Below are 13244 nucleotides of genomic sequence, written 5' to 3'. Positions count from 1 at the left end.
AGGTCTCATTTGTTAACATTAGTTAATGTCTTAACAAAATTAATATGTTAACGCATGCAATTAATTTTTCAGTTAAATGCGTTCAAAATATTAAACGCAGTTAATGCAGCATCTGTTTTTTTTTTTTTTTTCAGTCATCCATTGGCTGCGCTATCATTCATTCAACTGCTATCAAGCGCAGTAAGACACAAAAAAAGAACATAGATCTGTGCTGGCCATTCTCTTCCTTCTTTCGGAATTCTTTTCTTCCGTTTACACAGCTTTTCAAAGCAGCGCTACCACTCTCACACCGCTCGGGCACAAGCTCAAATATAATTGGATGGCTTGTTTTTTCGGGAAAAAAATCGGCACGCTGGTTGAAGTATAATTTGTTTTACTTTGTCACGCTGCGATTGATTGCGCTCGTTGAGAAAAGCTCTATAGGGAACTATTGTTTCGATTCAAGAGCGTCATCTCAACGTACATTTAAGGGCCTTTCACAGTGAGCGAGATTAAGCAATGCGAATGTATGTCGTGATGACGCTCAGAGAAGAGAATGTTGATGTTATCATTGGTGTCTGTTCTTTATACAGATTATAATTATTATTAATTTTCCACTGAATTATGCGATCTGAAGAGCTTGAAATGGCGTACAGAGTGCTGTTTTCTTCCGTCCATCTCTGTTATGAGTCAGAGAGCTCATTCGCTCTAGAGCTGTCAGTCATATTATGTGATCAGAACTCTTGTCCTTCTGAATGATTACGTTGTGTTCATTTCCTTGTTCGGGGTATTTTTATAACAATAAAGATTGAGAAATGCTTACATGAGAAATGCTAAGCAGGACAGTTCACTGAAGCTGTGGAATTTGAGGAAACTTGAGAACTTTAAGACAATCACTTTAAAACACTACAAATAGGGACTAACGCACATCTGCCCATTATTTAATCAAAATCCGCTTTAGATCGCAGTTGGAAGTTATTACACACACTCGATGATGGTTTCTGTATAGTACCAAAATTTATTTGTCTTAATTTGCTGTTGTATGTTGTGCAGCAGACGAAATTAAAGCCAAATGGGAAAACCTACAAGAAACATACATGAGGAAAAATGTATTCTCGGTCAGCGCCACCTATTGTGCAGGCGTGATTTAGCTGAAGGCAATCAATCTTGCATTCGGTGTGAAAGCTCAGTTCGTCGACAATTCGCTTATCGTGTCGCACTCGGTGTGAAAGGGCCTTTAGACTGTTTTTAAATGGACACAAAAACACTTTTTCAAAAAATCGTTTATGCTCCACTGAAGAAAGGAAGTCAAATTAAATAAGTAAATTACATTACTTACATTTTTGTATTGTTTCATATTGGTGTCTCTACTGTTAGTTAGTCCCCACCATTAATCATTGTCTCTTACAAGAGGCTGGCTACATGTCACACTGCACTAATATAGAAATAGACCAGAATTCCTGCTTGGGATAAATGCCCCACTTTAATTACCCTCTTGAGCCCCTGATTAGTGAAATGTCGTCGTCCTCCGTTTATCTCCAGCCACTAATGGTCTTACTTATTCCAGGCCAGTTCTTATGCATAAGGACAGAATGATATATGTATAAATATGTATAAAGTTTGCATGTTCAGGTTTTGGTTTAAGGTTTTAAGTACTGCAATGTATTAACAATGAGCAAATGCTTTCTCCAATACGTATATTGTAACAAAGGCACATTCTTGAAATAGTCTGTGCCTCGGAGATGCATTGGAAATTGTTTGATGATATTTTTAACCAGGCAGGAAGTGGGACATGGAAGATATTTATATCCACAGCATTTTTGTGTGTCATTTTATAAGTGATTAATCGTGCATGTTGGTCTCCCTGTCACAAAATTCCTAGACAAATAAACTGATTTGGTGCACTGAGATAAAAGACTTAGATGTTGGATGTGTCTTTCTTAATATGAATTCCCATTACAGCTCAAGTCATTTTCTATAAGAAATATATAGAAGCATTGATTGACAGGTGCATTGGGACTAATGGGCTCTGTTAAGGCAGCATATAATAATATATGAATTATCTGAAGACTGCTTGAAGCCTGTCAGTATATAGTATAGTAGCTTGTATGTTAAGATACATCAGCAGTCGTCACATAATTCCCAGAGGAGTAAACACTGTTAGGAAAGACTGAATCCCTATTAATGTCAATGATTTTAAGATTGAATGTTTTTTAAATGTTGTGGTGTTTAGGTGTCCACATACTTCCAAGGGGGAAATTGACAGACATTTTGTTCTTTTCTTTATCCAGTGACTCCCTCCACATTACTTTGTCTCACAGTGCTTCATCGCTCTGTCTTCTATCTTTCACCCTCTCTCCATTTCACCTTTCAGATTTAAAGCTTTCTCAAATCATCCCTCTGATGAGTAGTGACTAATTTATCACATACTTTCTATCTCATCACTGCTAATGGCCCTTTTACTTGCCAAACGCACTCCTACTTATAGTCTGGCACTTATCTGAACAGGACAGATCTTACTTTCCCTGCCCTATTTCTTTTTAGACAGTGAGTGTCATTGTATCGTATGATTTGAACTTATAGCCGCTCACCTAACCCTCTGTGGGTTAGGCTAATTACTACAGATTACTCTTGATTTTTTTACTTCCTTATTTTCTCCTCCTTCCTCTTTTCTTTAGAATATTAAATTCTATGTAAACAGTGTTACACAGCAGTAAGGCCATGTTTTTTTTTGTTTTTTTTATAGACATCACAATTTTCCCACGTTTCAGATTAGACAACTAAACAAAATAGCATGTACTTTACTAGAGGTTCTAACAAAATGTTAATTGCTGCAGTCTATTTAAAAATAATATTGAATTAATTTGAATTATTTGTAAAAAATAAAAAAAATAAAAAATTTATCAGTTTGAATTGTTTCAATAGCCCCTTTCACACATACAGTCTTTACTGGTAAATTACCGTTAAGATATCATGTGTGAACAGGACCTTTTAAAAAATACCAGTAAATCGGTTCTGGAAATTTACCAGTATGAGAAGTTGTAACATGACGAGTAAATTACCGGTATGTTTACTCTTCTCACTTTCCTTTTAATTATGAGCAACTACTGAAAAATGGTGCTGGCTTATATAACAAGCCATCTTCTTTTAAATTCATGCAACATCTGGTTGGAAAATATGCTGTGCTGGGACCTGGCATAAAATACATTTTAAACCAATACTATAGCAACTATTATGAGTCTCGTGTTTTTAAGAGCAAAATACCGTTCTGTGTGACCCTCCCCTTAAGGGGCTACTGACTCACTTGTAAAGACTTCACGTGTTTCATTTAGTCATTTTACATTTACATTTAGTCATTTACATTTTACATTACTGGATGAATCAGTATTTTTGAATGAATGATTCAATGACAAACACATTTTGTTACAGTCACTGATGTAATGGTTACAATCTTTATTTGAAGTTTAATAGACATAGTCAAATCATTGTCATTTAAGATAGATTTGCTGCGAAATTTAATACTTCTCTACTATATAGTCTGTGAAAAACAGTAGTATGTCCGGATACATAGTATTAGAAAAACAGTAGGCGAAAAGTACCCGGATGACTTATTACTTCCGTCGAGATTCTGGAATGTGCATTCAGTCTGATTTCAGAGTTAAAACAAAATATTATCATTTTTATTTGTAATATTTATTTTATATTTATTACCTACTGACTGAAATTAGCTAATAACATGCATGAATGAATAAGCCCATGCTGAGTTTTTTTCCTGTTCCTTCTTGTTTTGCTGAAACTAAAGAGCCTTGTAAGAACGGCTCATTCTGACCCAGAACCAAATATTACTCGCATATCCGCAGGTGACCGTTTGAACTCTCTGACTTGGTTACTTATTAATATTTTGTTTTCCTCCAAGACACTGAGCAAGCACTGTCTGTGCCACATGCAGACGGTAAACTATTCAGCCGGCCTTGGCCGCCCTTTATTAGTCTGTGCAAGTGCATTTTCACCGCCAAGATAGACTGATATGTCTGCTGAAATGGTCTGTTGGATTTTACTTCAGCTGCCTCTCCTGTAAAGTACAAACCTGCTTTTGAAAGGTCAAAGAAGTCTTCGCTGAAGTTGCCATCTGCTTTTTTGTGATGGTGCCATTGTCTCTGTCATATGTTCTCAGGGTGGTCTACATGTGTAATTGATCATGACTTTAAAGTTGAATATACAGACGCTTACTCTTGAGCAAGCTTGAGTCATGCAGGGCAAAGCCGTACACTCAGCCCTCATTCAGCGACTGAAGAACTTGAGTTTCTTAAAGGGACACATCTGACTTTCTCTGCTCTTCTGCTTCACAGGGCTTTTTAAGTAAACGACTGAAAGGATCCATCAAAAGGACGAAGAGTCAGACGAAGCTGGACCGCAACACAAGTTTTAGACTCCCATCACTACGACCAACAGAAAATGACAGGTACAATTTACGCTGGTTTGTTTCTCAAATGTATTCAGAGTGAACTTTGACTGAACCTCATTCAATTTCAGTCTTTTTTGTCTCTGCCCAGAATTTTAAGAGACAGATGTGGTTATCTGTGAGATAAAAAAATCAAAGCTGAATAGATATATTTGAATGGATCTGACCTTTGTAGGTAATAAAGTGATATACATTTATTTTTCTCCCTTTCCTTTAATTATGAGGACCTATTGAAAAAATGGTGCTGGCTTACAGCTTTTAAATTCATGCATGTCTCTAATAGAGAACAGCTGGTTTGGAAAATATGCTGTGCTGGGACCTGGCATAACATGAGATCTGTTTTAAAAGAAATTTTAAACCTTTCAGGCAGTCTGACAGCTCTCTGGCAGAACCATTCTGGCGGTTCGTCCCAAATGAAGCTAATGCGTCAAAGCTACGATTTAAACTGCTCTTGCTCTACGAGTCAAAAGTTTGGATACACTTGACTGAATTTATGCTTGGCATGATCTTAAAAATCTTTTGACTGCACTTAGTGTTAGCTTTTTTACTGCCCCACTGGCTGGCTGACTCATGGTTTGGCTGGTTAGCGTAGTCCAGTTCGCCACTGATCCCCATTCAAATGTTCTAACAAAACTTTTTATTTTGTGAGCAGGTGGACAGCTCCTGCGTGCCGATGAAAAAAGACCAAAAATAATCGTCCTCCTTTGTTCCTTTCTGATTAAATTAAATCTTTATTTTATAAAATAGACCCAAAAAAATCTTTCTCCAATGGTTGCCATTCAAAAGTTCTCATTTTTCATTTTATTTTACCCTTTTTGTTTCCAGCCACCTCTGAAATGAATGTCTCTCTGGGTATTATAGACCTCTTTGGTCCAACACACTGTCCACCCATAAGACGTTAAATCACATGGACAGTGCCTCTTTGTTTTCTGTCATTTGATTTGTCAGATTTCCTTGTGATGTACTTCCTCGCTGTGCTGCGGTCGGGGGTGTAAGTGCTGTAAATCTTACTTCAGCTGGAGGATTAATGGATAAGCAGGGCTGTTAATAGCATTAGGCAAAGTCACTTTTGCTTTATTACTACACAGTCAGTGTGTCACAGGCCTGAGGGTTGAATTAGGGCTGGTTACCTGTGGTGACGAACCAGAAGTTGTGTTTCTTGCCCATCCTTTTTGTTTGTGGCAGTTACTTGGAAACAGGTAGGAGACTGTGGGCTCTGGCTGTGATGTTGCTGCTGGTGTATCTGCTCTCTCTGTATACTCTAATGGCCACAGCTGCTGTGGAAAGACTACAGATGAGGAGGAGGTGCAATTGTAATCAAGATGATTTCTCACGCTGCTCCTTGTGGATTGAGTGCATCTGTTTGTGAGGAGCTCTTGCTCATAAAGTTATGCTTGGAAGGAGCGTGCGTGTGAGTGTTGTGGTGCATGAGAGTGTGTGTGTGTGTCCCTGTAGCTACTAGCTAAGACAGAGGAACTGCATGTGTCGGTTTGATTGAGATGAATTACAGCTGAACTCTCAACGGTCATCTGTCAGTGCATTCACATGCACTTATGAGCATGTGTGTGTGTGGGTGTTTAAAGGGATAGTTCACCTAAAAATTAAATCATTTTAATTTATATACATGACCGTTTGATTTTGTTTGGAGTCGGTAAGATTCTTAAATGCTTTTAAAATTAGTCTCTTATGCTCCCCAAGACATTCATTTAATTGATCAAAAATACAATAAAAAGTGACATGTGAAGGTAAACCATACTTGGAATTTTTCCTCTGCATTTAACCCATGCAAGTTAGTGCACACACATTAGGAGCAGAGTACTGAGTAGTGAACATACACACACTGCAAAACGTGATACACACCCGGAGCAGTAGGCAGCCATTATGCTGTGGCGCCCAGGGAGGGATTGCTCAAGGGCACCTCTGTCATTTCCTGCCGGTACTGGAATCGAACCATTAACCTTTGGGTTACCAGTCGGACTCGAAAAAAAAATATTATTATATTTTTGAAATATTATCAATTTAACTCACTGTCCTCACTGAAATTTGAAATATGATTTGTTTGTTCAGTCTGGTGTGTCTGCATCAGTTACTTAAGTAATTATTTAGTTGTCAAGAAACTTCCTTCCACAACAACTGAGAGTAGCTGTCAGTGGAAAAAGAGAGGATAGAGTTTTGTATGACATCTCGCTACGGTGGTGAATTCACAATGCGCTTTAGAGTAGACAACTGCAACGTTTAATGCATTCATGCCAATTAAAGGTGTTTACCGCAGCTTCTTTTTACCATTTTTATGTGAAAAAATACAAATATTTTTACTGTGCATTTGAATGAGGTTTGAAACATCAGATTTCATGTGGGGATTTTTGTTTGCTTTTTTGTTCGTTTGCATTTCGGGCTACAAAATGTTTTGTTAGATGTACTGAAAAGCTAAACAAAGCCAAAGAAATGAATCCAAACTTAATTGGTTGCCACATGTATTATGAGCGTGCCAAGAGCATCCAGCTAACTAAACCTCTCTTCAGATAAGGCCAGAGTTTTCTGCTTTCTTAGCTTCACTGAATGGCTGGCTATGGGAAAACATTTAAACTTGTAGCTGAAAGGAAAATGTAAATAGCACATTAGAGGCTTTGAAGTAATCGACCTTTGCTGTAGCAGAATCACCTCTCACTATGTGGTCTGAATGAAAATACTAGTCTTGTATTCAAAGTAGACTTGGAAGCTTTGACTGTAAAGAGCTTGAATGTGGCACCGCAGTCCTAGTGGACTGATCAGATTTCCAGGATAATGTGGGAGAGCTGTGTCCGGATACGGGCTGACTGTGCACTGATCTGCTTAGCTGTCCGAGTCAGCGCAGGTGAAACGTATCGAGAGCTGGAAGTGAGCCCTCCATCAGGAGTCACCCTGCTGTTTCTGCATCAGCTGTCCGATTCAATGTACCACACCTCTGTAAATGGAGATGGAAGGAGATACTGGATGGATGGAGGAGATGGATAGATTGACAGATATCTTTAACTTCACATTGTCATATGCAATTGCATTCAGTCTGACAAGCCACAAGCAGTAAATGCTGAAAGTCAGATTCAGAAGGTTTGGTAAGTGAGTCAGAACAGTAAATATGCTTACAGATTCAGTGAGTTAGACAGTAAATAGTCTAAGATTCATTAGACTAATTCAGAATGATAATTTGAACAGTTTTATAAAAAAAAGACTCATGTCATGAGATTTGTTTGTACATAAATCGAACTACACTAGTTGTGCTGTGTTTTTAGTTTTTTTCGTGTTGTCTTTATGTATTATTCCTCAACATCTGGGCTGCATAACTGAATTATTTTTCATTCTGACTGGTATATCACAACTCAGGGAAAATATCGGATAACATGATGGACACATAATGGATGTTTTGGGGGAAAAGATGGGTCTTGTGTTTGAGTGCTGTTGGGATTTGAGCCAGATCATTGTGGTAATCTGTTTTTTATGTCAGCAGGCATCACCACGATTTCTCATAATGAGAGAAACTGATGCCAGGAGATTTACAGGCCACTTTCGCCAGGATAGTCCATGTTGTGTGACCAACTGTCTGATCGTATGTGCTGTGTCATTGGGTTAAACCTTATAGAAGCTATAAACTTTAAAACAAAAAGCTAACAGATGATTGCTTATCTTGAAAGATAAAATCAGTAATTGGTCTAATCTATATTCATCTTCAGGACAGAACTAAAAAAGTGTATCATGGTTTCCACAAAATATTTCACAACACAAATGTCACTTGAGCACCAAATCAGCATATTATAATAGACTGGAGTAATGGCTGATGAAAAATTAGCTTTGCCATCACAGCAATAAATTACATTTAAAAAAATATTAAAACAGAAAACAGTCATTTTAAATTATATTTCACAATATTAATGTTTTTGCTACATTTTTGATCGAACAAATACAGCTTTGATGAGCATGAAAGACGTGATTGTTCTGGTCTCATCTAATCACTGAATCCTCATTAAACACAAACCAACCATGTGAGTAATGTCAAGGTGTGGATGTTGTGCAAGTGTGGCGGTAGTGCAGGTGTGAGGTGTGTGTGGAAGTGTTTAAGATGTTTGTGTAGTCAACTCATTCCTCGCTCCTCAGTTCCTCATAGGGCGGTCCCCATGGAAACATTCTCACGGGGACTTTGCATTGGCCAGCCCTCTTTCTTGTTTGTCACATCAGATTTCTGTCGTCCTCTTTAACCTCACCTGAGCTACGGGGAAGTAGCTCTACAGCTACACTAAAGAATGAAGTGAAAACGCGGCGTTTCTTTTTAGGAATGCGATAATATCCTGATATGCTCTTGGGATACTCCTTCAAGTGGATCATTAGTTGTTTTTCGTAGGTATAAACTTTCTTTCTGGAAGCAGTGAAATTCTGGAAGTTGTTTAGTGTGTGTCAGAGATTATATAATAAATATTGCTTTAACTACAGTAAAGAAGTAGAAATTGATTATTTTGTGTATACACATAATGAATTTATTGGTTTTATCGCTTAAACTCTCACTCTTACGTTTGGCTGCCTCCCTGTGGCCATACTCTGTAAAATCGTTTTTATTATTTTTATTTATTTATTATTATTAAACATGACCTCAACCCTAAGTTCATATGAAATTATAATGAATCTTTCTGAGCAGAAACCATTTGTCATGGTTCTTATTTGCATCTCAAATCTTCTGTGGCTGAGAACACTGTGTAGCCAGTGAGGAAGGAGACTGAAATATCAGAATCGGAAGAGAGGATGTAATTATTACTAAGTGATCTGGCTGAATCTTGAGTAACTAAGTTAAGGTTTCTGTTTGCTGTTCTAGGTCACGAGGCCTGCCCAAATTGAAGGAGTCCAGTTCCCATGAATCTTTGCTGAGCCCAGGCAGTGCTGTTGAAGCTTTGGATCTGAGTATGGAGGAGGATGTCTACATCAAACCTTTACACAGCAGCATTCTAGGACAAGACTTCTGCTTTGAGGTACAAACTTTGCCTCTTAGCATTATTCCCATGATCACATTGACATAAATATAATATTATTACAAAAATAACTGTTTTCTTTATTAAATATATTAATATATTTTAAAATGTTTATTTGTATTTTTTTTTTTTTTATGTTTTTTTATTTTTATTGCAATGGAAATCTGCCTTTTACTGTCACTTTTAATGCATTCATTAAAGGTGGGATCAGTAGTTTTTGAAAAACACTGTTGGCCAATGTTGATATTTGAAATCGCCAAAATAAACACGCCCCTACCCCAAAAGGATCTCGCCCCTAATTTGATCGCTCCGCCCCACACTTACATACGCGGCTGTAACGCTTGAAACAGACAGTGGAGGAGGTTTAGACGCTCCAGGCTTATTTGGTGTGGAAATTAATGCGTCTTTTTCATAGCTGAAGCGAACGACAATAAGATCGCAAATGAAAAAAACAAGCAAAGATGACACACAAGCATATTCAAGCAATGGCCACCATATATTAGTTCTTTGAAACAAAGATAAACAATGCTACTCACTTATCGAGAAGAAATAAAGAAACCTCAGCGTCCGATGTTAGGCCTTCCCGCTCCTTGAGTTCTCTCCAGCGCTGGTAAGCTTCTCCGATATTAACACGAGTCCTACCTGTTGCCTGAACGTAAGCCTTCTTTTTAATTTTATTTTCCGCAGACATTTTCCTCTTTTGGTTTTTTATCTGCAATCTCTTTCTGTAGTCGTTCGGCTAATGTCTTGGTATGTGCACTGAGCGCTCTCTCCTCCCCATGATTAGTAGACACGTTCCTTACTGCTGATTGGTTACAAGTGTGTTTTGGTACTCGGTCCAACACAGTTTTCAAAAGTGTTTTTCAAAAACTACTGATCCCGCCTTTAATAAAAGTATAAACATTTTTTTTTTTTTATCTCATTCACCCCAAACTTTGAATGCATTTACATTTTGTGAACCCTGTTTAACATACCATGATATACGAATATGTAACAGTGTTGCATTGATCTTTTGTAAGTCGCTTTAGCAAAAAGCATCTGCTAAATTAATTAATGTAAATGAAATCAAACTCTACCTTGCTACAACCACAGGGCTATAGTGGATGCAGTACAGTTCTTTATAACATATTGGTTAAATGAATGATTATGAATGAATTTCTGAATTTCTCCCCCTCCTCATGTAGGTGGCGTACTCAGGTGGAAGTAAGTGCTTCAGCTGCTCCTCTGCTGCTGAACGGGACAAATGGATGGAGAACCTCAAGAGAACTGTGCAGCCTAATAAGGTGACCATCAGATGCTTTGTTTTTTTTGTGTAATTTTTAATCAAGACAAAACCATGCATGCTTGATTCATACCTAAAATGAGCTGCTGTGACTCAATCAGTGTCGTTCCATCACCAGGACAACTGCCGGCGGGCGGAAAACGTCCTCCGCCTGTGGATCATCGAGGCCAAAGACCTGCCACCGAAAAAGAAGTATTTCTGTGAGCTGTGTCTGGATGACATGCTATACGCCCGCACCACCAGCAAAACCCGCTCCGACTGCCTGTTCTGGGGGGAACACTTTGAGTTCTCCGGCCTTCCAGCCATGAAGAGCGTCACTGTACACATCTACCGTGATGTGGATAAGAAGAAGAAAAAGGACAAAAACAACTACGTGGGTCTGGTGAACATCCCCGTGCAGGGAGTGATGGGAAGGCAGTTTGTGGAGAAATGGTATCCGATCAGCACCCCCACCACCAGCAAAGCCAAAGGTGGAGGCCCTTCCATCCGCATCAAATCTCGCTTCCAGACGGTCTCTATCCTGCCCATGGAGCAATACAAGGAGTTTGCGGAGTTTGTGACCAATAACTATACCATGTTATGCTCTGTGTTGGAGCCAGTCATCAGCGTGAAAAACAAAGAGGAGATGGCCAGCGCGCTCGTGCACATACTGCAGAGCACAGGACGGGCAAAGGTACGATGCCAGTTAAGTTCTCATTAACTTAAATTATCCATAAATCACTTGCTTGACTGAAGGTCAACTAAACTGTCTGTATTAGGACTTCCTAACGGATCTGGTGATGTCAGAGGTGGATCGCTGCGCTGACCATGACGTGCTGATCTTTAGAGAGAACACGCTAGCCACCAAAGCCATTGAAGAATACCTCAAATTGGTGGGACAGAAGTACCTACATGATGCACTAGGTAAATTAAAGGATTACCGTGGCGTTTTAAAAGAGGTTGATTGTGCTATTTGCCTTGCTCTCCTTTGGGAAAAGGTTGCTAATTAAAGCTTGTATATCTAAGACCCTTTACTGTATGTTTCTGTTCTGCTTTGTAGGAGAGTTTATTAAAGCCCTGTATGAGTCAGATGAAAATTGTGAAGTAGACCCATCAAAGTGCTCCGGCAGTGAGCTTCCAGAGCACCAAAGTAACCTGAAGATGTGCTGTGAGCTGGCCTTCTGCAAGATCATCAACTCTTACTGGTAACTTTCTTTCAATTCCAAAATATAACAAACAAGACTGAGTTTGTATAAAGCATAAACGTTTCACTAGTAGCTGAGCAGAAAATTAAATATATATAGCAAAAACAGTAATATTGTGAAATATTTTATAATTTAAAATTTTCTTTTGTAACATTATACACTACTGTTCAAAAGTTTGGGGTCAGTGACCTGAGCATAAGGACTTCTTTTAAAAACATTAACAAAACTTACCGATATAAACATTTGAACTGTAGTGTGTGTGTAAAATATATATTTCCAGGTCTGGAAATGTTATGGAAATGAATAAAACGTTAAATGGGAAATGTTCCTAGTTATTCTCAGCTGAAATGTTTGAAGTAAAATACTTGTGAAGTATAATCTACATAAAATGTTTTTAAAAAATATTTTTCAGAAATCATAAGCAACTGGAAAAGTCATAGAAAATAAATAAATCAAGATTAGATCATTATAGATAGATTATAGATTAGATCAGTTTAATAACTTGGTGGCATTCTTTATATATTTATTTTTCCAGACTTTAAAAGTTTAGATTTACACTATTGTCCATTGACTTCAATACTTTGAAGTTGATCAAAAGTAACAAGTAAAGACATTTATAATGTTACAGAGGATTTCTTTGAAATAAATGTAGTTCTTTTGAACTTTCTATTCATCAAAGAATCCTGAAAAAATTATCACGTTTTTCAAAACATAAAAAAAAAAAAAAAAAAATCTTGCCAACCCCAAACTTTTGAACTTTTGAATATGTAAGATTTTTGCCAGGATGATTATGTAGTTCACAGTGCTTCACAATGTTCACAACTACAGTGTCCTTGTATATAGTTTGTTCATGTGCTCATGCTTGCAATTGCATTAATTCCATCCTAACCTGCTACTGTGCTCTGGTCAGTGTGTTTCCCCGGGAACTGAAGGAGGTGTTTGCATCATGGAAGCAGCAGTGTCATGCTCGAGGGAAACAGGACATCAGTCAGCGTCTGATTAGTGCATCACTCTTCCTGCGTTTCCTGTGCCCTGCCATCATGTCCCCATCCCTCTTCAGTCTCATGCAGGAATACCCAGACGACCGTACCTCTCGAACACTCACACTCATCGCCAAAGTCATCCAGAATCTCGCTAACTTTGCCAAGTATGTCATGCACACTTCTCATACAGTTCTAGATTTTCAGATGTTTACTAGATAAAATTCAAAATGGTAAATAGATTTTTAAGGTTTTGAATTTGAAAATAGTAGAGATGCACTGATGTATGTGATCAATTTAAAACCATTGGCATATCAGCTATAGTATAAAAAAGGCAGATCCTAATGGTTTTGATTTAATTAATTA

At 38.0% G+C, this 13244-nt stretch overlaps 1 protein-coding gene across 6 annotated transcripts in view; it reads left to right on the top strand.

Moving 5' to 3' along the window:
- rasal2 (RAS protein activator like 2) overlaps positions 1-13244 on the top strand; it is a 77729-nt gene that overhangs the window by 53913 nt on the left and 10572 nt on the right. For all 6 annotated transcript variants that reach the window (XM_084120101.1, XM_084120099.1, XM_084120100.1 and 3 more), the window contains 7 exons: positions 4329-4441; positions 9279-9432; positions 10617-10715; positions 10833-11387; positions 11473-11617; positions 11754-11898; positions 12809-13045. In XM_084120101.1, the coding sequence (XP_083976227.1) occupies positions 4329-4441; positions 9279-9432; positions 10617-10715; positions 10833-11387; positions 11473-11617; positions 11754-11898; positions 12809-13045 (1448 nt within the window). The remainder of the gene's footprint in view (positions 1-4328; positions 4442-9278; positions 9433-10616; positions 10716-10832; positions 11388-11472; positions 11618-11753; positions 11899-12808; positions 13046-13244) is intronic.

This window comes from Abramis brama, assembly GCF_963993115.1.
Source record: "Abramis brama genome assembly, chromosome: 7".
Taxonomy (NCBI): domain Eukaryota; kingdom Metazoa; phylum Chordata; class Actinopteri; order Cypriniformes; family Leuciscidae; genus Abramis; species Abramis brama.
The sequence above is the reverse complement of the archived record's forward strand: the minus strand, read 5'-3'. Positions and strand labels throughout refer to the sequence as shown.